The sequence below is a fragment of the Saccopteryx leptura genome, chromosome 7, assembly GCF_036850995.1.
Source record: "Saccopteryx leptura isolate mSacLep1 chromosome 7, mSacLep1_pri_phased_curated, whole genome shotgun sequence".
Classification (NCBI taxonomy): domain Eukaryota; kingdom Metazoa; phylum Chordata; class Mammalia; order Chiroptera; family Emballonuridae; genus Saccopteryx; species Saccopteryx leptura.
Window position 1 is genome coordinate 12,635,653 of NC_089509.1, and position 27,528 is coordinate 12,663,180.

The 27,528-nt window shown below is 36.9% G+C and overlaps 1 protein-coding gene across 4 annotated transcripts in view; it reads right to left on the minus strand.

The window, feature by feature from the left end:
* DPP10 (dipeptidyl peptidase like 10) overlaps positions 1–27,528 on the minus strand; it is a 680,612-nt gene that overhangs the window by 85,483 nt on the left and 567,601 nt on the right. For 3 of the 4 annotated variants that reach the window (XM_066345444.1, XM_066345441.1, XM_066345443.1), the window contains exons 8-9: positions 24,742–24,862; positions 6,517–6,671 (exon numbers count right to left, since the gene is read on the minus strand). In XM_066345444.1, the coding sequence (XP_066201541.1) occupies positions 6,517–6,671; positions 24,742–24,862 (276 nt within the window). The remainder of the gene's footprint in view (positions 1–6,516; positions 6,672–24,741; positions 24,863–27,528) is intronic. The other variant, XM_066345442.1, reaches the window with a different exon arrangement.

Sequence of the window (27,528 nt, forward strand, 5' to 3'; positions counted from 1 at the left end):
AAAGTGAGTTTAATTATAAAATCTGACAAAAATCTAAAAAGAACAATAAAACTGATTTAAAGTTTACAAAGAGAGAAATCCATGTTTAAGGAATTGGCAATCAACAAAACCCAGACTTAAATCAGGACCAGAGCAATCTAATAATACATTCCACCAGTAGTCAGTTATAGCTCAATAACTGTTGTTAATAATAATTAGCAAGAAGAGAACTGAAGAAGGGTGAATAAATAGAATAAGAGTATTTTTAAGCAGGTGAAAAAACTACATATGTCATACATTTGTCTAAAGCCACAGAATGTGCAACATCAAAATTGAACTATAATGTAAACTATGATGTCGGGTTGTTATCATGTGTGAATTATGCTTCATCAACTGTACCAAATGCACAATTCTGGGGGGGGGGATGTTGCTAACAAAAGAGGGTAGAAATATGTGGGTGCAGGAGGTACATGGTAAATGGCCTCCATCGCTTCAGTTTTGTCGCGAACCTTAAACTGCTGTAAAAAAATTAATAAAGTCTGTAAAGAAAAATGACTAGCACATCCGTGGAAGTTTTTCAAACATAAACCAGAATTTTGAGTCAAAGAAAGATGTCAGGAAAGGCTGTCACTACAGAAATGCAGCGCCTCTTAGAAGAGATCATGGAAATAGTGCCCATGCTAAAGGGCTTCCAGGAAGATCAGCTATGAGCCTGCCTCACAGAGAAAGCTCTGGTGTCAGGTTTTGAAAAGCAGTGCTCTAACCCTCCCGGACCTAGGAATGTTTGTCTCTGGAAATTTAGTGTTCTATCACCCTTAGGAGCTCTCTACCACATCACCTTGCTTTAATTAAATTGCCATTCTCCTCCTTGACAAAATTGGCTTTATCCATATAATGTTAGTCTAACCACTTCTCTAGCTTGACCAGGTATGTTAAAATTTAGAGCTGGGCCATAGTATTTAGTAGTGCCATTCTACGTGTTGTTCTCTAAGCAAAAGCACTAGTCCGTATTTGCTGCATCCTTAGAAATACAAATTCATGGGCCACACCAAGACCCAGAATCAGAATCTCAAGTGTGGGCCTAAGAATCTATGTTTTAATAAGATTCATATAACTATAATCAGTATACAAATTGTAGTAAAACTCTTATATATAAATATCAATATATAAATACCAGATTTTTCATCAAAATTTGCATACTGTTTATAGTTACCTTGGAATTTTATTAAAACTCACACATACATATACATACATATATATGTATATATAAATATATACACACCCACAAAATAAATAAAAGTAATTACAATAAAGTAAATGTGTATTTGATTATATATATATATATGAAACCAGTTCAGTGGTTATCAAAGGAACACCCATTTCTGAATCGTCCCGTGGGTCTGAGGCTTGTGCACACATTGATTGCTAAGGCCCACCTCACCTTCAGCATATCCAGTCCCCAGATGGGACATGAGAAATCTGAATTTCTAAAAGATACCCAAATGAGGCTGATCACCCTGGTAGAAGAACCACATTTTGAGAACTGGATTAGATTTATCTGTGAAACAGAGGACTTTGAATTCAAATTTTTTCTATTATGTTCTGCATATGGACCATGGACAGGATGTTAACAATCCTCAAGTATCAATGTTATTTTAATTGATTATAAAAAATAAGACAACTCTCTGGGAATATGTCACAAGTCAGAAATTTTGAGCCAAAGTAGGTTGCTTCCTGTAGAGAAAAATATCTCATAGTTTTGTCTATAGACTAACACAAAAGATGATTTATAAAAGTACCTAAAATAGTATATAGTAGTGAATAAAAAAACAATAGTTATTATTAAGACACTGATTTTTCTACTTAGTGAAAAGCTGTATTTTTTCTTTCAGTAAACTGATTAAAGAAGAAAAAAATTTTAGTTTTTTGAGGAACCACCATACTTTCTTCCATAATGTCTGTATTACTTTACATTCCCACCAACAGTGGATGAGGGTTCCTTTTTCTCCACAGCCTCTCCAACACTTGTTATTACCTGTCTTGTTGATAATAGCTATTCTAAGAGGTGTGAGGTGGTATTTTATTGTAGTTTTGATTTGCAGTTCTCTAATAGCTAATGAAGATGAGCATCTTTTCATATATCTGTTGGCCATTTGTATTTCTTCCTGGGAGACGTGTCAAAAAAAAAACTAAAAATAGAACTACCATATGACCGAGCAATCCCTCTACTGGGAATATATTGCCAAAATTCGAAAACACTGGTACGTAAAGACACATGCAGCCCCATGTTCATTATAGCATTGTTCACAGTGGCCAAGACATGGAAACAACTAAAAACCCCTTCAATAGATGAAAGAATAAAGAAGATGTGGTACATATGTACTGTGGAATACTACTCAGCCATAAGAAATGATGACATCGGATCATTTACAAGAAAATGGATGGATCTGGATAACATTATACAGAGTGAAATAAGTAAATCAGAAAAAGCTAAGAACTGCATGATTCCATACATAGGTGGGACATAAAAGTGAGACTAAGAGACATGGACAAGAGTGTGGTGGTTATGGGGGGAGGAGGATAGGGAGGGAGAGGGGGAAGGGAGGGGCACAAAAAAAAAAGATAGAAGGTGACAGAGGACAATTTGACTTTGGGTGACAGGTATGCAACATAATAGAATGACAAGATAACCTGGAGATGCTTTCTTTGAACATATGTACCCTGATTTATTAATGTTACCCCATTAAAATTAATAAAAATTTATTAAAAAAAAGAAAAAATTTAAAGTTGATCTTTTTGTGAGTTTTTTTCAATGTAACCTCATATTATGACATACATGATTATTCCCACATCCTAAGGCGGTTTTTCATGTCTGTAGCACTGTAAGCTTTTACTTACACAAAATTACTGATACCCCAGTTAGCTTCTATATGGAAACAAAACAAATGTTGTATACATATGTGGCTAATTTTAGACAAAAACCAAGCATCAGGCTGTTTGCAAAATTCAGCTCTTTAGCATTTTATAATCTTAACTAGATTTTTATCTTTCCACGGGGTTTTGAAATTACGTGTACACTGCAAGTTCATCCTGTACTTTTAATATTTGAATTGTTTCAATAGTTTGGAAATTAGAGGAGTTTATCTACATGCGTTTTTAGAGTCCCATTGGCCACCAAGACTGCAAATTCACAGAATCCTTCCTCTATGATTCTGAAGCTGAGCCTCAATAATAATTAACCTTATTTTACTGGCAACTAAATTGTCATTAAACAAGATAATGTTTTAATTAAGAAATTAACCTGAGGTTACTGAGATAGAACTGTGTATATCCTTTGTGTGGAATTGCTAATGAAGTGTATTTTATGAGTTCTAAATCATGCTGAATGAAGTAAAATACAAATATATTTATTTAGTGCATTTCATTAGTAAATCTGACTACACTGGGTATTTTCTGCACTCATTTTAATCTCATTTCATTTGAAGCACAATTTAGTGTGAACTCTATGCCTTACTTCAGCATCGAAAGTACCACTTTTTGAAAGTGTTCTGAATCATAAGCACAAATCAAAATAATACATTTGTTAGTAAAAACCCAACACACTTTTGAAAAAATCAGAGCAAAATTAAGGAGACTTTGAAAATTCAAGTAATATACCCAAAATGATACTGAAACAGCGTGAGAACAAGGACCAAAACGCAAACCTAGCTTCTGGGAGTCCTGGCGTCTTAATTACCGAGGCAAGAATTCCGACGACAACCACCAGAGGACCTGGGGTTCTTTCTCTCAGCATCGGCTACCGTTTACTTTTAGTACCCCTAAGTGGTAGTCATTAACACACACGCAGGCCTTCTTCATGTATTACACATATCTTTATTACATTCACTGTGTATTATATACAACACGTATATAACACACATGGCAGGTGTGAGGCTTTCTAAGAGTGCTACTCATTCAGGGTGTGCCAAAAGGTTTACAGTTGTTTGTGTGGAAAGTACTATAATAATTAATAAGTAATAATAAAAGAATACACTCTGTATATTGTATACTCACAACTGTAAACCTGCTTTTGTCACACCCTGTGTATAGCTAAGCCATTAATAGTAAATGGAGCAAACAGAGCTCCACATATATTTGTTAACTTGACAAGGAGATATTTTGATTCCAGGTACGTCTCCTGTGATATGTTAACCTTTGGTAGTTTTATAGAGTGGGACAGAATCAATAAATTTGAGTTATTTCCCTTCTTAAAATAACTGTGACTTTCATAAAAGGACTTAACCTTTTAGAAGCTCAGTTTGTTCACTTGTAAAATAGAGGCAATTGTGAAGAAGACCAAAAGAGAAAAAAACATAAAAATTCTCTCTGAAAATGCAAAGCATGTTATTAGTACACCTGACTTATAATAAACAAACATTACTATTATTGTATGCTAAGCTTTACTATTAAGCAATATTAATTAACTGAATAGTAACTTACTAAAAAATAATTTTCAAGTTTTGTGAACCCTGTAGGTTCTGAACTACTGCTGATATATTTATATTTCCTCAGATGCATCTATTAGTTCATTTATTTGCACCTGTCTTGTTAAAATTGAGGCCTTGGAATGTCCAAGATCAAGCACCAAAGGCAAATAACCAAGACGGAAACTTGAAGATGAAGCTATTATATATGGTCTTTAGGTGTGAATCCTAAAATCCCCAATTCAGGGGGGAAATGAATTACAAAATGTTGTCCCTTCTCAGGGGTTGATTTTTTCTCTTTGTGCAGTGCCCAAACTGGAGAGTTCTGTGTGAATATTTCATGTGCTGACATAAGCTTATCACACATGCTACTAGTTCTTCATTTTGTGTCAAAATTCTCAGATGTCCTTTCATTATAATAGGTAAATTAAACAATGTGAGAATTAATGATGTACTCGTAAGTCTTTTCAGTTTTTCTCTGGAAAAAAGCAGGTGCAAGTATGTTGTACAGGTACAAACTGTCAACCACAAAACATGGCTCAACCTATAATAAGAGAAGTCATAATTACTTATTTTGGAGTACCATTAGAAACCTCTTAGTGAATGTGTTGACTTTGTTATTAGGTTAAATTGCTATTTTCACCTGAAGAGCGCTGAGCAGAAGGGACTTCCAATACATGTCCAGAGAAGACCCTAAAAATAATATTTCAAAATCCTGGGACCTGATTTCTCTGACTCCTGCTGTCCACCTAGGTGCCACCCAGTTATTTAATGCTCCACACTATGGAAGTAGAAAGGGTGGGCAAAAAAGCAGTACAGAATCTCACTGAGGAAACACTGTTCGTATTCTAAATTCTGTATATTTAAGTCTTTTTTTTTTCCACCTTGGAAAATTTGAGTCTGGTAGATGACAGGAAATTAAGGAAAGTCATTCCAACCCTGACCACACACCTTCACGTAGGTATAGACTAATATTAATATGCGTGGTAGGTAATTTGTCCAGTTGATGTAATGCTCAAATTGAAAAGTATATCATGCTAGGATATAGGAGATGTAACTCACTAAAGGAATGGGTTAGAAATGATTTCTAAATGATATCAGCAGCTGTGTCTAAACTAGTAAAGAGGTAAAATGTGCCACGTGGAATTTAAAAAGTTCGGTAAGATGTTCCCATCACTAATGCACAGTGCCCATCAATCATGAGCCTTTTTCTTTCTTATATAAACATGAGAAAAATAAACTTTTAAAAAGAGACCTTAGTAATTAAACATGGTATACACTAGAAAATAAAATGACACACTCCAGGTGTTTTTGCAACCTGCTCCAGAAGCTTCACCCAACACTTGAAAATAGTTTTGCAACGTGGGCAGAATTTTCATATTTGCCTTCCCCAATAAAACATCTCCATCTATCCTAGCTATGCTTGGCCATGGCTCTACCCCAGCATTTTATAAAGTATGTTCCAGAGTTTGCTCTGCCAAAACAGTACTGAGGTTAATAATAATAAATCCTTTACGCTTAGTCTATTCTTTATTGGTGATTCTTTATGCTTCTGGAGTTTCTTTATGCTTAGTCTACTTTTTATAGGAGATTTATAACACACATTAACATATAGTACATTAAGTGCTCTAAGAAATCATCTCAAAGGAGTTCAATTTTTTTTTCAACTAAAAATTTCCAATGTATCTGACTATGGCACTTTTTTCCTTCTTTGTAAAACCTATTGACAACTCACAGAATGTCCCTGGAGAAGAACCCTGTGCCCTGGCTCCAGCGCTGCCCCTCTCTCTTCTCACCATCTGTCCAAGGGGGTGGAGAGGGGCACAGGAAGAGAGCCTCACTGGGGAAGAACGCAGCAAAGTACAAGTCCACACACCCGAGTCATCTGAGTCATCTCTCCTTTGCTTCCCAAGCACTGTGTACAGACTACTGCAAGCTCTAAAATGATGAGTCTGTCGACAAGGGGAGCATCTTTTTTTTCCTCCAAAGACAACTTGTTTTGAACCAAGAATACTATCAGTCAAGCCAATGATGCAGAGAGAGGGGCAACAAACTAGCACTATACTTTACTTACCTTAGGGTATGGATACTGCTTTCCTTTGGGATACAGTGCTCCAGTAAAGCGAGGAATAACCATGTTAGGCACCAGTGAATCATTTATCATGAGGAAGGCAAGTCTTTCTCCATCTGGTGACCACCAGTGGGCAATGTGAGAATGCAGAAGTTCTTCTAGAATAAATGAGTGTTATTTGAAACCAACTGTAGAAACGTGGGCTCAGTGATCCACAAACATCTGTCCTTAAAATTTCCATTGTACATACATATTTTCTATACAGTGTGTTGGATTTTATCAACTTCATGAAGAATTCTCGATTTCTCCGTTACCCTTTTAATCCCCCAGGTAAAGCAGATGCAAAAAATGAAGGAATGAAGCAATGAAGTCAGGTTTTCATGGGTGTGTGCAGTGTGAACATATAAGAAAAGCACTATCAGAGTGAACAAAATGAGAACAGTAATGGAAGACTGAAATATGGTATAAGACCATACTCATGCCACCATTCATTCATATTTCATTTAGTCATATTTCTACCCTCTCATCATTAAACAAGTTGAGTACCTACTAGATACCTTAAACTTCTTTAAGCTCTAAGGAAATAGAATAAGAAATGTACCAGATATCTTTTGTGTAACCCCAGATCCACTCTTTATTTTCTGTACCTGATCTCTGGCCCAGAAAATTCACCTGTATGAGCTCAATCAGTAGGGCTCTCATGCCTGCTAGAGCACGGCCATTAGAGTTCTTTAAGCAGGAGATCAGAAAGCATAAAGTCAGAATATTTACTCCTGTAGCTCTATCCTGAAATGTCACCTTACGCTTGCTGTGTTTTATTTATTTATTTACTTACTTATGTAATTTTTTATTGAAGTTATTGGAATGACTGTTGTTAAAAACATTATACAGGTTTTAGGTGCACAGTTCTATAATACATCATCTGCATATCACAATGTATGTTCACCACCTCAGGTCAAGTCTCCCTCCATCACACTCTATCCCTCCATACCCTATCCCACCTCCCCTCTGCTTTTCCTCCTGCATTCCCCACACTGATGTCAGTACCCATAACTATTTTTTCTTTACTTAATGCCTTCACCTTTCTTACCCAGCCCCTCAACCCTCATCCCCCCTGACAGCTGTCAGTCTGTTCTCTGTATCTGAGTGTTTTTGTTTTGCTTGTTAGTTTATTTTGTTCATTACATTCCACAAATGAGTGAAATTATGTTGCATGCTTTTAATGATGTCACTACTCTTGTCAATGCAGCCACACTATCATAATGTTCTCCTTTTGTAACTGGTCATGGTTCATCCCAATATTGGGTCATGGGCTGTTACTAGTCTAGATTGTAGCTCTGTTCTTTATATTCTTTCTACACTTTCAACTTTGTAAATGGTCTCTGTACATAAATCCTCTTCAAATTACTGAAAGTGCTACCTCTTTCCTTTTGATACCCTGACTGATACAGTGGTTAATACCATCAAGTAGCCTGAGGAAAGAGTACTTGAAAAGTAGGTTTTGAGATTCGGTTGGATATATCCATTTCTATAACTGTATCTATATATTTAATTTAATAATAATCTTTCCAGGGGGAATTGGAGCATAGGTAATTGGAACAGGTATGGTATCATGCATAACAAGTATCACTGGTAATGACATAGAATGAAATGCAAATAGAGAGGAAAAGCATTGTAAGGACAAGTGGTTGTGACAGTTACTATAACAGGGGCAACTATAAAAATTGTAAAGTTTACATGATTCTTATGATACTTCAGAGAGATTATACAGAAAAAAACAAACTATGCAAAACTAGGAATACAAAAAAGGTCACTATGGCATCTTTGAAGTAGTCCCTATGTTCTGTGGTTATAGGGCAGATATGGCTAAGGTCCAGGAGATCATGGTAAGGGTTGAAAAATGTAACACAAATCAAGGGTTCAATGGCAGCTTTTGGGAGCCTGACACATAGGATGAAGATGCTTGTGTAAACATGTGCAGTATACTTGTGCTTTCTGGATCAGTCTCATAAATAACACATTTTATAGTGGAATGCTGCTCTATGTGTCTAAATTTATGGCTAAAAATTTTGAACCTCAGTATTCCCACGTCTTCTTGTTGACCAAGGCAATCTCTATCCATAAAGGCATAAAGGTGGAGTAGACAAAGAACCCATGTAAATATCAAGAGTGCATCCTTAGGGAAGAGTTACAGATCTAGTAGCCTAAGATAGACTGGGCCATATCTTCTAAAGTGAGAGATATTGGATGTAACTGGACTTATGCAAAAGTAAAGAGGAACTGAATTTTGAAGACAATATATTATAATTACATTCACATGTGCTGCCTTGTTCTATTTTCCCAGTAAACTGTAGACACCTGCTAGTTCTGAGTAGAACTTGAGCAAGAGAGGCAATGCAGCAGATGAAGGCCATGGCACAATGTCTCCAACCATCTTTACCTTGTGACCCAGGAGACACAAAGGCAATGCAAGCATTTATGGCAAACAGAGTCTGTGGAGCTTCTGACACTCACCATATGATAATCACAGGCATTACAAGCTTCACAGAAAGGCCAGTTTTTTTCTGTGTTTCTAAAGCAGCTCTCTACTGGGTGCAGGCAGAAGCAATTAGCCTGACCATGGGATAGCAAGTGACCATGCAACCCAAACTACCCATTATGAACTGACTGTCTTCTGATTCACTGACCATAAAACTAAACACAAACAGCAACATTCCACTACAAAATAGAAGTGGCCGTATATGGGATTGGTCCAGAACACAAGAGTCAATTGCTCATGATAGTGCACTCACTGCTTTATCCTCTCTCCTTTATCTCACATCTGTGCCTCAAGATGTGTTTTCTAACACAAGCTGGCAGAAGAGGAATAAAACGGGTCTGGTTCATGGGCAGGTTTGCACGATGTTACTTGAACATGCTGGAATTGGATAGGCTCTGTACTACAATCTGATTCAGGAATGGTATTACAAGGCTGTAATAAACATAAATCCTCTGAGTTGGCAGACTTTCGAACAAGATACTTAGTTTCCACTGTGTATGGAAGAATAGTTGGCTTGAAGAATGGATCCCTGACTCATGCACAATAACGAATACGTGGCAATATGATCAGGCATATGAAAAGAATAACATTAGCCCTGGCCAGGTGACTTAGTGGATGAGGTGCTGCCCAATATACCAGAGGTCACAGGTTTGACCTCCGGTCAGGGCGCATGTGTGAGGTGCCCAATGAGTACACAACTGGATGGAGCCACTGGGTGATATGACAAGTTGATGCTTCTTTCTCTCTCTCCCTTCTTCTCCCTCTCTCTTTTTCTCTCATTCATGGCGGGGGGCGGGGGGGGGAAGAGAATGGTAACATTAGAAAAACAGTATAAAGAAATGTTTAGGGGAAAATATAAGTGCAAAGGCTTATCAAAAGGGAAAAAACTGTAAAAATGTGAAGACATAGTGTTCTGCTTAATGTCCAGCAGCCCACATTGACAGCAAAGGGTGCTCTCAATAATTCTATGGATAATGTGACTACAGAACGCACATTAGTTTGCCCCTGGCTCCCACCATGACCTGCCAATAACAATGGTTGTCACTGAACTGTTTAAGTGGCATTATTTCACAGCAGTTTCAGCTGACTGCCTGGTGGCTGGTGGCTTACATGGGAACCCTTCCATCAAGAAGGGCAGGGTTTTGTCAGACGCAGTCACATATTCTAGGTATGGTTATAGCTTTGCTGCCTGTAGTTCTATCAGCACTATTTATGGACTTACAGAATAACTTATCCATCACTACAATATATTACTTCCAAACAAAAAAAAATTATAGCAAAAAGAATGGCAATGGGATCAGACCCATGGAATTCACTGTTCTCATGTTCCCCTTTAGCTATGTGTGCCTGGCTTATTAGAAGACAGACGTAGGCAAGCTCTATCTGGGTCTCAGCACCATTTGTTTGGCAATGACCTTGTAGTTGAAATGTCATCCTATAGTACGCAAGGGTTCTTCCTGAATAGCTAGAAAAGCACAGATCTAGGAGCTAAGGGGTGGAAGTTTAGTGTGATTTCACTATGATATCAATAACCCACTGGGTACATTTTGGTTTTTTTCCTTGTGATAATGAGCTCGATAGGTTTAGGGGTCCTAATGCCCAAAGTACAATTATTTCCTACAGAAAATATATAGTTATAATTCTGTTCCTCTGAATTAGAAGCTGAACTGTCCTCCTGACCATCTTGGGCTCAATATAACTGGGAGAAAATAAACTGACAGAAAACAAAATCATTCAGCTGGGTCTGATGATCAATATTGTCTGCCAGGAAGAAAATGTGTTATTCCTTTAAAAGGGAGAGAGGAAGACTATAATTGTAACTGAGCAGATTCACGAAAATACTCTTTTGTTCAATTCCATCTCATTTTCCAATTTCACATTTTTAAATCCCAATTTCCATTTCAGTGAAAAACTGATATTGTAGCCTCCTCATTAAGAAAAAGAAGCAAAGGAAGGCAATTTAGCAGGAATAAAGTTTTGGTTTTATCTACCAGGTAAACAACCTGTCTAGTCAAAATGCTGGCAGAGGTAAAGGCAAAAAATAAATAACTTGATGAAAGGACACATGATTACCAAATAAGGCCATATGATTAGCTTATTCCTTTTCTTAATTGAAGCATTTGTCCCAAAATTTTATATAAGAAGCTAAGTGTTGCCTGGCCAGTGGTAGTCCAGTGGGTAGAGCATTGACCTAAACCCTGGGCTTACCCAGTCAAGGCACATGGACAAGCAACAAGCAAGCAGTCAACAACTAAAGTGAAGCAACTATGAGCTGATACTTATTGTTCTACCCTCCTGTCTCCTTTCTCTGTAAAATCAATAAATAAAATTGTTAAAAAAACAAAAAGGTAAGTGTTGGCTGTAGTTGTAAATTTCAGAGAGGTATACAAACCTGGGCTCACACCACTCTACAGTGAAACAGCAGAAGGGACCTTGTGTGCTCTTCTTTAGGGGACATAAACTTTTTATTTGAATGATAAGAATACTCCCTTGGTTTCTGACTTTTTGTTGAGTATGGCCAAAATTAAACGAAACAAATTAAACAGAAGAAGAAAGTTAGTGCATGGTATTTATTATTTGGTTCCTACCCATTGACATTACATGGGCCTGGCTGTGTCTCTCACTAAACCTCACTACTTTTATTACTGAGAAAACTACAGGGATCTCCCTTCTAGGTTCTATAATAGATGGAGGCCTCCCCTTCCCACTCAGGCCTCTCCTTCCCATTTCAGGTGTTAATGGCTAAACCATTGTTAACCACAGGATGCCATATAGCCCTCATGTTTAATGCATGCCTTTTCACAGATAAAACTTTAAATACTGTTTTGAATGTGCTATCTTTTCCTTTTTTACAAATCTGATCTTCACTCTCATTCATACAATTAAGTTACAACTCTGATGAGGGCACATGAGTCATCCACATGAAAAAAATGCTAAATGCCAATTGAGTGTAAACTCTTAAGTCTTATGAAACTTGAAGGTACACAAAGATATTGTTATCCAAAATCAATACTCAGGGTTTCTAAGGAGCAAAGTGAGGTCCATCCTAGGCGCTGTAATTAGAATGGTCCAGATTTGAGGGCATAACTCATTTGAAACTTTATATTATTTATTCTCATTTATTTGAAGTGATCTGTGACAAAAGTTGTTCCTCATAACAATGTTAAAATAACAAGATAGTACAAGAAAACAGCTATGTGACCTTCGTCAGGTACAAAACAAAGCTAACTGAAATGAGAAGGCGATAAATCAAATACTATTTAGTATGAATTTTCTTAAGAGTCCTCTTGTATAAGTTACATACTTCTTTAATTGAAACTAATTGGGAATTTATCCATGCATTAAAACATCCTGTGTTGATTACAGTATATTATTTATAAACAAAGTATTTTTTTATTTCATGCATTTAATACTTAAATAAGAACAATGAAAGAGGTACACAAGACGAGATTATGTTATGAGTTTTAAAATATTAATGAGAAAATATTAAATAATACCTGACAAAAAACAACAAAACGGTTATTTCTGATATTTCCATATTGCTTTTTTTGATTTTAATTTGTTGTGTTTACATAGTTACAAGTGTTCCCCCAAATATATCTCCCTGCCTCCACCTCCTGTGTTCTCCTTGATACCCCTTTGCACTCTCCACCATTGTCTTTTCCTCTTCCCTCCATGACTTACTATCCTGCCTTCTATCTCTCTGTGTTATGTGTATATACTTTCAGTAATGTCTTTCTTTCCTTTGATCCCCTCCTCTCATCCCCTTATCTTCTGAAAGCTTTCCCACTGGACTCTTTGACCCCTTCTCTGCCTCTCTTCCATTCCTCATTGCACATTATTCATTGGATTCCTCATATGAGTGAGCTCATATGATATTTTTCTTTCTCTGCCTAGTGTATTTTGCTAGGCATAATAGACTCCACGTCCATCAATGCTGTCGCAAAGGTTAAGATTTCCTTCTTTTTCATGGCTGCGCAATATTCCATTGTGTATATGTACCACTACTTTTTAATCCACTCATCTATGGATGGACACTTGGGTTGTTTCCAGATCATGGCTATTGTAAACAATACTGCAATAAACATGAGGGTCCATTTCTTCTTTTGAATCAGTGATTTGTTATTCTTAGGATATATCTTAGAAGTGAGACAACTGGATCAAAAGACAGTTTGATTTTTTATTTTTTGAGGAATCTTCATATTGTTTTCCACAGTGGCTGCATCAATCTGCATTCCCATCAGTAGGGCAGGAGGGTTCCCTTTTCTCCACATCCTCACCAGCACTATTATGTGTTGTTTTGTTAATGAGTGCAATTCTGACTGGTGTGAAGTGATATCTCATTGTGGTTTTAATTTGCATTCCTCTAATGATTAGTGATGTTGAACATTTTTTTATCTGCCCATTGGCAATCCGAATGTCCTTTTCGGAGAAGTGTCTATTCAGTTCTTTTGCTCAATTTTTTTTTTTTTTTGTATTTTTCTGAAGCTGGAAACAGGGAGAGACAGTCAGACAGACTCCCACATGCGCCCGACCAGGATCCACCCGGCACGCCCACCAGGGGGCGACACTCTGCCCACCAGGGGGCGATGCTCTGCCCCTCTGGGGCGTTGCTCTGCCGCGACCAGAGCCACTCTAGCGCCTGGGGCAGAGGCCAAGGAGCCAACCCCAGCGCCCGGGCCATCTTTGCTCCAATGGAGCCTTGGCTGCGGGAGGGGAAGAGAGAGACAGAGAGGAAGGGGGGCGGAGAGAAGCAAATGGGCGCTTCTCCTATGTGCCCTGGCCGGGAATCGAACCCGGGTCCCCCGCACGCCAGACCGATGCTCTACCGCTGAGCCAACCGGCCAGGGCCTTTTGCTCAATTTTTGATTGGATTGTTTACTTTCCTGGTGTTGAGTTTTACAAGTTCCTATAAATTTTGGTTATTAACCCCTTATCGGACATGTTGGCGAATATGTTCTCCCATTGTGTGGTTTGTCTTTTTATTTTGTTCATATTGTCTTCTGCTGGGAAAAAGCTTTTTAGTTTGATATAGTCCCATTTGTTCATCCTGTCCTTTATTTCACTTGCCTGTGGAGTTAAATCAGCAAATATATTGCTGCGAAAGATGTCGGAGAGCTTAATGCCTATGTTTTCTTCTAAGATGATTATGGTTTCACGACTTACATTATCCATTTTGAGTTTATTTTTGTGAATGGTGTAAGTTGGTGGTCTAGTTTCTTTTTCTTTTTTTGCATGTATTTGTCCAATTTTCGCAGCACCATTTGTTAAAGAGACTGTCTTTACTCCATTGTATGCTGTCACCTCCGTTGTCAAATATCAATTGACCATAAAGGTGTGAGTTTATTTCTGGGTTTGCGGTTCTGTTACATTGATCTATATGCCTGTTCTTATGCCAGGACCAAGCTGTTTTGAGTACAATGGCCTTTTAGTATAACTGGATATCAGGAAGTGTGATACCACCCACTTTATTTTTCTTTTTCAAGATTGCTGAGAGCTTTTTATGTTCTTTTTTGGTTCCATATAAATTTTTGGAATATTTGTTTTATGTCTTTGAAGTATGTCCTTGGTATTTTAATAAGAATTGCATTGAATTTATAGATTGCTTTGGATTGTATAGACATTTTAATATTTATTCTTCCTATCCATGAACACAGTATATGCTTTCACTTGTTTGGATCTTCCTTGATTTTTTTTTTTTCTTTCTTTCCTTGATTTCTTTTATCAATGTTTTATAATTTTCCGAATACAAGTTTTCAACCTCCTTCATTAAATTTACTCCTACTTTATTTTTTGTTGTTGTTGCAATAGTGAAGGGGATTGTTTCCTTAGTTCCTCTTTCAGACAGTTCACTGTTGGTGTATATAAATGCCATTGATTTCTGAATATTGATTTTATATCCTGCCACCTTGCTGAATTCATTTATCACGTCCAGTAGTATTTCGACTGAGACTTTAGGGTTTTCTATGTACAGTATCAAGTCATCAGCAAATAATGATAGTTTTACTTCTTCTTTTCCAATTTGGATGCCTTTTATTTCTTCTTCTTGTCTGATTGCTGTGTGGCTAGGGCTTCCCGGACTACGTTGAATAAGAGTGGTGAAAGGGGGCAACCCTGCCTTGTTCCTGGTCTTAAGTGAATGTCTTTTAATTTTTGCCCATCGAGTATGATGTTGGCTGTGGGTTTGTCATAGATGGCCTTTATCATGTTGAGGTATGTTCCCTGTATTCCCACTTTGCTGAGAGTTTTGATCATAAATTGGTGCTGGATTTTATCAAATGCTTTTTTTTTTTTTTGCATCTACTGATATTATCATCGGTTTTTATCCTTCCTTTTGTTTATGTGATGAATCATGTTGATTGATTTCTGAATATGGTACCAGCCTTGCCTTCCCACAGTAAATCCCACTTGATCATGATGTATGATTTTTTTCATGTATTGCTGGATCCGATTTGCTAATATTTTGTTGAGACGTTTAACATCTAAGTTCATCAGGGATATTGGCCTATAGTTTTCATTCTTTGTAGTGTCTTTGCTTGGTTTTAGAATGAGGATTATGTTTGCCTCATAAAAGGAGTTTCGAAGTTTTCCCTCCTCTTAAATTTTTTGAAATAAGTTGAGAAGGATAGGAGTTAGTCCTTCTTTGAATAGGTAAAATGTGCCTGTGAAGCCATCAGGCTCAGGACTTTTGTTTGTTGGAAGTTTTTTGATAACTGTTTTAATCTCATTTGCTGTAATCAGTCTGTTTAGGTGTTCTGATTCTTCCAGATTTTTTTTATCCATTTCATCTAGGTTGTCCAATATTTTGGCATACAGTTATCATAGTATTTTCTTACAATTCTTTAAATTTCTGTTGTGTCTGTTGTTACTTCTCCTCTCTCATTTCTAATTTTATTTATTTGAGTCTTCTCTTTTTCTTGATGAGTCTGGTTAAAGGTTCATCAATCTCGTTTACCTTTTCAAAGAACTTGCTCTTGGTTTCGTTAATCTTCTGTATTTTTTTTTTGCCTCTATGTCATTTATCTCTGTTCTGATCTTTATTATTTCCTTCCTTCTACTAGCTCTGGGCTTTACTTGCTGTTCTTTTTCTAGTTCTTTTAGGTGCAGGGTTAAGTTGTTAATTTGAGCTTTTTCTAGCTTCTTAAGGGATGCCTGTAATGCTAATGAACTTCCCTCCAGGACTGCTTTTGCTGTGTCTCATAAATTTTGAGTTGTTGTATGTTCATTTTCATTTGTGTCAAGGAAGTTTTTGATTTCTTCCTTGACCTCATTGTTAACCCATTCATTATTTAATAACATGTTATTTAGTCTCTGTTTGAATGTTTTTCAGTTTTTCTATTTTAGTTGATTTCTAGTTTCATGCTGTTGTCATCAGAGAAGATGCTTGATATGATTTCAATATTCTTAAATTTATTGAGACTCGTTTTGTGTCCTAACATGTGGTCTATCCTAGAGAATGTATCATGAGCACTTGGAAAAAAATGTATATTCTGCTGCTTTAGGTTGAAAGGTTCTAAAGACACCTATTAAATCCAGTTGATCTAGTGGGTCATTTAAGGCCAATGTTTCTTTGTTAATTTTCTGTCTGGAGGTTCTATCCATTGATGTTAGTGCAGTATTAAAATCAGCTACTATTATAGTATTGCTATTGATCTTGCTCTTTATGTATTGTACAATCAAAATCTGCTTTATATATTTAGGTGCTCCTATATTAGGTGCATATATATTTAAAATAGTTATATCATCCTGTTGTAAAGTTCCTTTAATTATTTTGTAGTGACCTTCTTTCTCTTACTATAGGCTTTGTTTTAAAGTTTATTTTGTCAGATATGAGTATTGCTACCCCAGCTTTTTCTTCCTTTGCGTTTGCGTGACATATTTTTTTCTATCCCTCTACTCTCAGTTTTTGTGTATCTTTTGTTTTGAGGTGGGTCTCTGGTAGACTGCATATGTATGGGTCCTGTTTTCTTATCCATGCAGCTACCCTATGTCTTTTGATTGGAGTATTTAATCCACTTACATTTAAGTTTGTTATTGATATGTAGCTGTTTATTGCCATTTTATTCTTTAAATCTATAATCCTCTTTTTCTTGATTTTATTTTTTCCTTTGCTCCTTTTACAGCGAGCCCCTTAACATTTCCTGCAGTACTGGTTTGGTTGTAATGAATTCGTTGAGTTCCTTTTTTGTCTGGGAAGCTTTTTATTTCTCCTTCAATTTTAAATGATAATCTTGCTGGATAAATAAGTCTTGGCTGTAGGCTCTTGTTTTGTATTACTTTGAATATTTCTTGCCATTCCCTTCTGGCCTCAGCTGTTTCTGTTGAAAAGTCAAATTCATCCTTACGGGGGCTCCTCTATAAGTAATTGATTTCTTTTCTTTTGCAGCTTTCAGTATTTTTTCTTTATTCTTAACTTTGGTATTTTAATTATGATGTGTCTTGATGTATGCCTCATTGGGTTTCTCCTTATTGGGACTCTGTGCTTCTTGAAGTTGTGCAACTTTTTCTTCATCAATTTAGGAAAGTTTTCAACTATGATTTCTTCAAACAGGTTCTCTATCCCTTGTTCTTTCTCTTCTTTTTCAGGAACCCCTATGATGTGAATGTCATTTCTCTTCTTATTGTCAGAGTTCTCTTATACTTTCCTCAGACTTTTTGAGCCTCTTCTTTTTGTTGCCCTGTTTCTGTGTTTTCATTTATCTTGTCCTCTAAGTAACTGATTTGATCCTCTGCTTCATCCAGCCTGCTTTTGATTCCTTCTACTGTAATCTTCATTCCTGATATTATAATTGTCATTTTTGATTGATTCTTTTTTATGGTTTCAATATCCATTTTGACGCTATTTTGTTTTAAACTTTATTTATTTATTCATTTTATAGAGAGTGAGAAAGAGCATGAAAGGGGGAGGAGCAGGAAGCATCAACTCCTATATGTACCTTGACCAGAGCAGTGAAAGGTTTTGAACCAGCAACCTCAGCATACCAGGTCTATGCTGTATCCATTGCGCCACCACTGGTCAGGCAAAAGCTTTCTATTTTCTTTATTTTGATGCTCATTATGTCCATCCATGGTAGCTCTAAGATCCTTAAGCATCCTAACAATCATTATTTTAAACTCTGCATCCAGGAATTTGGTTAGTTCTATCTCATTCTGTTCTTTTGGGGGGGATTTTTGTTGTTGATTCATTTGGATTGCATCTCTCTGTTTTCCCATTGTTCCTGTGTGCTGATTGCAAGCTTGTTGGGTTAGGGCAGCTGAGATTGGTACAGGAAATGTGGCCCCTCCTTCAAGGCTTAATTTCTCAGTCTCTGCTGATTGCAGATTTTGATTCTTCCTATAAAGGTGAGCCGCATAAAAGTCTTAATTTCCCTGCTGTATGTTTGCTGAGCCCAGCAGGGAACTTTTGTGATTAGGATGGCGGTAGTGGGTGTATCTTGCTATTTGGCTCCTGTTGAAACTTAATCCAGGCCTTTTTTTTCCTTTTTCTGTATGGTAAGTACACAGGAATGTAGTGGGTGTGACCTCTGAGGACCAGAAGGTGTGGTCTGCCCAACCACTCTCCAGGGGCGAGGTGCATTCTCTGTATCAGAAGGGGGAGATGTAGCTCAGGTCTCCCCGGAAACTGTGTCACTGCCCCTCTCCTTTACTTCCTTCTTTTGGAATGGCCTTTTGTGCTGTTTGGAGCCAGAGAGTTTTCTGAAGGTGAGTCAATTGGCCTTACGCTAGGCTTGTGCTGGATGGAGGGGGTGCCCCTCCTGCATATGGCCACCTCAGTACTGGAGAATGTATCAGCACAGTTATTTTTCTCTCTGTCACCCTTTGTGTCCCTGTGCCTTGATCCCCTCACTCTCCTCACACAATACCAGTCCTCTCAGCTCTCCTCATCCCTGGAGACCATGTAAGTGGCTGTGAGTGAGATTTTCTGTGCTGGCCCTTTAAGGCTGCATTAACTTCTTTGCAAGCTGTTTCCCATACACAAAAATCCTGCTCTTTTCCCCACTCAATGCTGTCAGGTTGTCTCTTCTAGTTTCTGGGTCTCTAGGCTGGGGCTCCGGTCCTGGGGCTTAGAACTCCTGCCTCTCAGGGTCTTTCTCCCTGAAGTGAGAATCCCTCTGGACCCTCAGCCACTCCTCGCTCCTGGAAGGGGGGGAGCCCCTACTGTGTTCCCATACTTCCTATCAGTCTTTGAGTGGTTTCTTCTGTGCTTCTTGGTTTTTAAGTCCTGTTCTTTTAGTCTAAAGTTGGTTTTTCACAATGATTGTTCTTAAATTAATTTTTAATCCAGTTTGATCCTAGGACATGGCAGTTTATATGTCTGCTTACTCTGCTGCCATCTTGTCTATAATCAAAGTGTTTTTAAAAGTGGCATTTCATTCCATTTCAATGGAGGTTGGGCTCTTTGTTGTCTTTATTACACTGAGTTAGAAAATCTCACTGCAGAGCAGATACAATTTTCAACACATGTTGTTTTATATCACAGACACTTAAAAAACAGAGCCTTGACCAAAGCACTTACAGAAAACTGATATACAACCACCGTGTTCTGAAAAGTAAGCTGATTTTATCCATTTGTTGTTTATCAACTTATACAGATAGGACTTCCTGAGGACCCTAAAGCTAGCTAGCCCTGTGGGTCTGTGGTTGATTTTTTCCCTCTAATTTCCAGTCTCACTGTGAACTTTGTTGAAAGAATAGTCTCTATTCATAGCTTTCTCACTTCACACTTACACTTCCATCTACTGCAAACTTGCTTCTGTTGCCACCAATTGACTGATTTGTTCTTGTCAAGTTCTGGTAGCAAATCCAACAGTCACTTTGGAGTCCTAAGCTCATTTGCTACCCAGAGACTCAGCAATGCCCATTATCTTATCTTCCTCTGGCTTCCCTACCTGCTTCTCTAACTTTGTTTATCTGTCACAGTTCAGCTTTACTGAAATGTCAGTAAGTGTTCAATAAATATTTGTTGAAATCAGTGAATAAATAACTGTGACTTCCTGTGTCTAAGAAAAAGCAAAATATACAGTGAAAATAGGCACTTTGCATTGTTCTCATTAAACAATAAAAAAGTAATCAGCCTGACCAGGTGGTGGTGCAGTGGATAGAGCGTCAGACTGGGATGCGGAGGACCCAGGTTTCAGACCCTGAGGTTGCCAGTTTGAGCACGGGTTCATCTGGTTTGAGCAAAACCAAAAACAGCTCACCAGCTTGGACCCAAGGTCACTGGCTTGAGAAAGGTGTTACTCGGTCTGCTGTAGCCCCCCAGTTAAGGCACATATGAGAAAGCAATCAATAAACAACTAAGGTGTCTCAATGAAAAAACTAATGATTGATACTTCTCATCTCTCTCCATTCCTGTCTGTCTGTCCCTATCTCTCCCTCTCTTTCTTTCTGTCTCTTTAAAAAAGAAAAAAAAAAGTAAATCACATTTTGGTGATATATTGTTTATACTAATAATTCCTTTCTCTCAATTGTTTATTCTTGCCATTCTTAAAGCTCAATGCAGAGATCATGTCCACTATGAAGCTACCAATATTCCCTCATCCATCAGACTTAGTTTATAAAACTTCTATTTAGTATACTGACATGTAATTCTATTTACCATGCTCCAACATAATAGTTTGGTTTTTTACTATAATAATTGGAAAGTATGCAAAACATAGAAACCCTGACTCCTCATTGTATTGCTCTCAGATGCTTGACAAATATTTGTGCTCAATAACTGTGAGAATAAATTTCAGAGAAGACTTTCTTAAAATATGAGTGATATTTTAATATGCTTAAATGTAATTTATTTAAAGATATTAGTTTCATTATTTTATTAAACAACTAAAATTTAAAGTAATTTTTTGATTCTATTTAATTGATTCAACACTGGAAGATTCCAAAGCTGTAAACTTGGCAACAGTAAATTTTACACTTTTTTAATGAAACATTAATCTGATACTTTATTTAGTTAAGTTACCACGTTATTTACACTAATTTAAATGAATAACTTTAGAGGTACTTTGTGTGAATTATATTTAAAATGATATTTTATTTTGAGCATAACCCTTTATTTTTCCTTTGTACTTCAATAACTTTTCAAGATACATTACATTTAATTTGTTTTACTACCCTTAGAAATTGAATAATATTAAAAATAAAGACAAGACATTTTTAAATGATGCTTTTAAAGACTTTTAAAGACTTGACATTAGTGATTGTGGTTGGAAACAAGAGCCACACTTGCAGATTGACAGGGCCTAAAAAGGTCCCTTCTCTCGGAATGAACACAGAATTGACCCAAGTCCATGAACAGTAGCATTCAGAGTCATTGGCTGAGGGAAGAGACCAATGAAATCTCACAGCTTAGGTGCATAATGTATGTTATCCCATAGGGAATACTCAAAGGCATTGCAATGTGACAGGTAGAGCTGAGTAGGACTATGCACTGGCTTTGAAGATATACATTCAAATGCCAGCTATGCCTCTCATGAGCTGAGGCTATGCTCCAGTCGGCCATCCTCCCTGAATCTTGGTTTCTTCAATAAGTGATTAGATGTACTAGCATTGCAAAGATTAAATCACATCTGGAGTTTCCTAGTATACTTAAAACATAAGAGCCCAAGTGACTGCATTTAATTTGAATGGCAAAAGCTATAATTTTTCCATTTCCTCTTTGGAATGTGTCAGACCTGCAAGGTGATCACAAAAGTTTTTGTTACCTGTTTGTCTTATCTATTCCCCAACACACTATTCATTCTAAACCCAAATTATATATATTTTTATTTTCTAATTAAAAAAAGAACCTAATTTGTGAGTTAATGGTCTTTAACTTCTCTCCTTACAATTTTCTTAAAACTGTTATACCATACTCTCTATAAAGCCTTCCCTAAATGACAGAGACCAAAGTCATCTGGATCATTGGTCAAGTTAGTACAGTTTACACTGACTATACCCCCAGAGGACTTAAAATGTTTTTGATGTTAAGGTTCACAATTTATCACAACACAGCACACCAGTGTAATATGAAGCGCCCATGTTCCCACTAAACTATTCCTTTCTTCTCTGAAGTCCGCTACTGCTTATGAATGCCTGCTCACTGTGTCACCGCTATTTACTAGTGACACAGACCAGAAGCCAAACAATCGTCCTTGCCTTCCCACTGCTCCATCCACTTAACCACAAAGATCTACCTACTTTACTGCTTCAGCAATTTTAAAGTGTTCCCTCCTTCTTCCTCCTTTAACCATAGACCCATTGCTCACTATCTCTTGATAGCACATAGAAAACACCTTGTTGCTGTTCACTAGTTCTTTCTGCCATTCAATCCCAGCTTCACACTGGAGCCAAACGCTCTATTTATATGAAAGACCTCCTCTTGATACTCTGTTACTTGAAAAGGTTTATTAGTGTCCCCATTTTCTAGCAGAAAAATAATTGAAATCCCAGACTATTTTTAGGGTCACTATCTCTTGGTCCTTGCTGCCTTCCTTTTCTCAAATTTTAAGCCTGAATATTAACAAGCAGATTTTAATTCCCTAAGTTCTCACTATACTATTTATTAACTCTACTGTGCTTTTGCAAGCTTTCATTTTTTTTTTTCTTTTTTCTTCTGTGACAGAGACAGAGAGAGGGACAGGTAGGAAAGGAGAGAGATGAGAAGCATCAATTCTTTGTTGTGGCACCTTAGTTGTTTATTGACTGCTTTCTCATATGTGCCTTGACTGGAGGAGGGTGGGGAATACAGCAGAGTGAGTGACCCCTTGCTCAAGCCATTGACCTTGGGCTCAAGCCATTGACCTTGGACTTCAGGCCAGTGACCTTGTGCATCAAGCCAGTGACCTTTGGGCTCAAGCCGCCAGCAACCATGGGGTCATGTCTGTGATCTCACACTCAAGCCAGTGATCCCATGCTCAAGCTGGATGAGCCTATACTCAAGCCAGTGAACTCGGGGTTTCAACCTGAGTCCTATGCATCTTACTCCAACGCTCTATCCACTGTGCCACCACCTGGTCAGGCTGCAAGCTTTTACTCTTGCTTGGATTTTCCTTCCCAGTTTCATCTTATGTGTTCCACATAATCTTCCAGGCTCAATTCAAAAGGTTTTTCTTTCAGGAAATATTTTCAAATCCCTAGAATGGTTTAAGTCTTTCTACTTTGTTCTTTCATAAAATTTTGTGTTTACTGTGATTTGAATACCTACATACTGCATTGATTTGGTTTCTTCATCTGTCAGGGCTCACACTGTCCAACAATATTTTAAAGATAAAAAAGGACATATAATACTTAGCTCATTAGGTAAGAGATGGTTACCTCCAGCTACCTAGTTTACCAGAACTACTCAGGTTTTATATTTGTTCTCCATCTGTTTTTACAATTCACTGGGCCATCCCAGGCCCTTCGAATAATTTTTCTTTTTGAAATAAGAAAGCCTGAGTTGGCTTCTGATACTTTCAACCAAAGAATCCCACTTATCTATTTTGGTATTTCATTTTTATTTTTTAGATCTGATAGCATAATTATCATTATTTTCACAACCACTACCACTACTACTTGGGATAAACTGTGACCTCTTAAATCTTTGATTATATGATGTCAGCATATACACAAAATGTATTACAGGTATAGAGACACGTGTAAACATACACTTCTAAAAATCAAGGACTACAACATTTCTTTCTTGATGAAATAGCTCTACCAAGAAAAAATTTGTTTTGTAATGTAAGGTCCTGAGAGCAATACTTTGTTTTGCTATCTGATGTACCTCAGACCCAGACAAATGCTTAGAACATAGCAGGTCTTCAATGATATCTATCTGTTGAATGAAAAAATGGATGAAGAAATACATGATATAAATAATTTACATTTTTTTACAGAATTATAATTATTGACTCAAGTAGAGAGATTGCATTTGCCAATGTTGTTCCAGAAATAGTATTTTGTGAGTAATACTTAGGTTTATAATTTCTACTAAAATAGTTGAAGTTAGTTTAAATCTTGACATATTTTGCCAAAATCAGCTGTGGAGTCTGAAACCTAGGTGTAAACTTGAGCTTTGAGCCTTCCCCAGGAAATCTGTTCCTATAACTCAGCTGACAACTGGTTCATAATCAATCTGGATAGAGGTTTGCATCATCTGAGTACTTTTTATATCATCAGTTATTATTTAAACTTAGTTCAATAGTTACTGCAAATAATTCTTTAGGTAGGTTTTATTTCCCTCCTTATATAATGGTTAATAAAAAGTGATAGAATGTTCTTAATAGAAATAACTCAAATCATATGGTTTCCATGTACTTTCTGAGCAGTAAAGATTTTGTTTCTTCTTTTCCAGAGTCAGAAAAATTCAACATCTAATTCCCTAATGCTGTGAGGTGATTATTCACTTTCATTAGTTAAGCATTACAAAAAATTAAATCTATGGTTATAGCCTGAACAAAATGTATATACAGGTTTGGAGATTATATATATTATATATAAATATATATAAAATCTCCAAATGCAGAATCATGTAAGTAGATGTAAGTCACAACCAGTCAAAATATGAGCACATGCAAAGATAACAAAGTATGAAGGCAACTTTGAGAGGAAATGAGAAGAAGAAATGCTGCTGAAAGCATTGTTCTGGAACAAACAGATATTTCTTAGCAATATTGTATCTGAATATGTCATTTATGTTCTTTTAAAACTAAATCTATTCAACTCACCTTCATATAACCAGTCAGCAATCCCATTAAAAATAATTCCTTCTTTTCCAGAAGATGTTAGTCGCAATGAACTGCTCTTTATATCAGGTTGATAGTAGATATTATTTTCAAAAATATAAATCTGGATCAGGAAACATGTAAAAGAAACAAACCCAAAACCCAATATATTAGAAAACCTTTTTTAAAACATTTTTTTATTATAGAACAACAGCTGAAAAAGCTAAGTGTTTTATTTGCCTGCTTTCACTTTGCCTTTATGTAATGCATATATTTGTATTGCTTTTAATTATTAATGGCTGTTTCTTTCCTTATATCAATATCAAATCATCATTTAGAAATTACATAATACTTGGTATTGAAACTTTTAAAACCATATTTTCTACATTTTTTCATCTATTTAACAATTTCTCTTACCTCAAAATTGGTTTGGGTTTGAGATAACATTTTGTATGCTTAAGAGATGAATAACTATACTACATACCATTTTAGTAAGAGCGACTGATTGAAAGGCTTCAATTTTGGGTCTTTACTTTTATAAAAATGCATTTTGTGATCAATGAAGTAATTTTTACAGAATCTCTCTGATTCTATCTAGCTTGACACACAGATCCACTGGTAAAATGAAAGGCAAATCTTCTTTAACTGAGAAGTGAACATACCTCATTGTGGCCCAAACTTTTCTGGCATGTCTTTCCCAAATAGAAGAGCAGTGATATGCACCTCGTGCATGAGGGTTCAAGAAAGAGCTTTAATTTGAACACATCACAGTCTTCCAAAATAATATCCACAAAACCAGTTCCAGCAACAGGAACAACAGTGGAAATTAGACACTGTCTGTACACACAATGTTGTCATTTGTAGAGATAATTCAGAATAAAATTATTTATAACCAACTTGAAAATATTGTTAATAATAATCATTTAAAACTTCCAGCCTATGTGATAATATAACCTTCACAGACTCTTGTTTGATCCACATATTGGGGGAAATAGATTATTGTCCACTGCAAGCCAAATTGTTATTTAGATGGAACATTCTACTAAGAATGTGAAAGCTGGCATAGTGCCCCTGTGTTCCAGCATGCTATAAGATCATTATAAGAGCAAATAGAGCAAACTTAAGAACTGACATAACTGCTGATGAATTATGAAGGACTACATTTATAATCTTGGTGTGCACAGTAAAGAAAGCAATGTTAATATCCAGAAAATATTATTGATATTCTGTTGATTTTGCAAACATTTAACAGAGCATTTAATTAATCATTCCACCACTACCTGACATTTATATTACAAGTGAGACTGTTAAAAGAATAAAAAGAATTTGGCAAGAGGGAAGAAAGAAATCTATAACAGGGTGTTTAAAAGTGTGTATTTTATAATCAGGTATTCTAAATTTAAAATCTCAGTGATTTGGATAATTTTCATAAGCTTTCTTAATCTTAGTCCTCTCCCTTATTAAATGCATATGTCTCACTCCTACCTTAGATATCTTTTGAAAAGAATGAATAGGATGATGGATATAGAACATACAGCACATAAGACTATCACTAGAACAAAGCTGACCTCGATATCCCAAACTTTTTAGCAGTTACAGACTCAGTCAAAACAAACCTCCAAGGCTTCAGCTGATGTGTAAATTATCCCAAACTATTGACCAGTACTACAAATTACATTTTCTTTTTTTAGTAAGAGACGGAGAGACAGACAAGAGAGAGGGACAGACAAGGACAGACAGGCAGGAAGGCAGATGAGAAGCATCAATTCTTCCTTGCAGCCCTTAGTCGTTCATTGATTGTTTTCTTATATGTGACTTGATCTAGGGACTACAGCAGAGCAAGTGACCCCTTGCTCAAGCCAGTGACCTTGGGCTCAAATCAGCGATGACCATGGGTCATGTCTATGACAGAATGACCCCATGCTCAAGCTGGTGAGCCCATGTTCAAGCCAGATGAGCCCACGTTCAAGCCAGTGACCTTGGGAGGATTTTGAACCTGGGTCCTCTATGTCCCAGGCCAATGTTCTATCCACTGTCTCACTACTTAGTCAGGCTACAAATTATATTAATATGTAATTTATTAGGAGTAGTCGTAGAATTGTACCAGCAGTAGTGATAGTGCTACATTGAGACGGAGGAGAAGAGGTATTAACAAATAATATTTACTGCTTTCATGTCATTTAGAAAGTTTTCAGTTGATAATAGAAAATAAATAATAAGCTTATTATTTAAAATATATGGGTTACATTTCGTCAAAAGTTTAAAAAGTATATCTCCAGTGTCATAAAAATGGATGGAAGTTGCCTGACCAGGCGGTGGCGCAGTGGATAGAGCATCAGACTGGGATGCAGAGGACACAGGTTCGAGACCCCAAGGTCACCAGCTTGAGTGCGGGCTCATCTGGTTTGAGCAAAAAGCTCACCAGCTTGGACCTGAGGTCGCTGGCTCCAGCAAGGGGTTACTCAGTCTGCTGAAGGCCCGTGGTCAAGGCACATATGAGAAGGCAATCAATAAACAACTAAGGTGTCGCAACGAGAAACTGATGATTGATGCTTCTCATCTCTCTCTCCGTTCCTGTCTGTCTGTCCCTATCTATCCCTCTCTCTGACTCTCTCTCTGGCCCTGTAAAAAAAACAAAACTGGATGGAAATTAATTTTAATCCCTCATAACAAAACAAAAAATTAAATGTATGCTAGCCATCTAAAGCTTAAGTTTTACATCTTTTGCATACTACCCCTCTTTGCATTTCACAAACAATATATAAAATAAGGAGACAAAATATTCCTTTT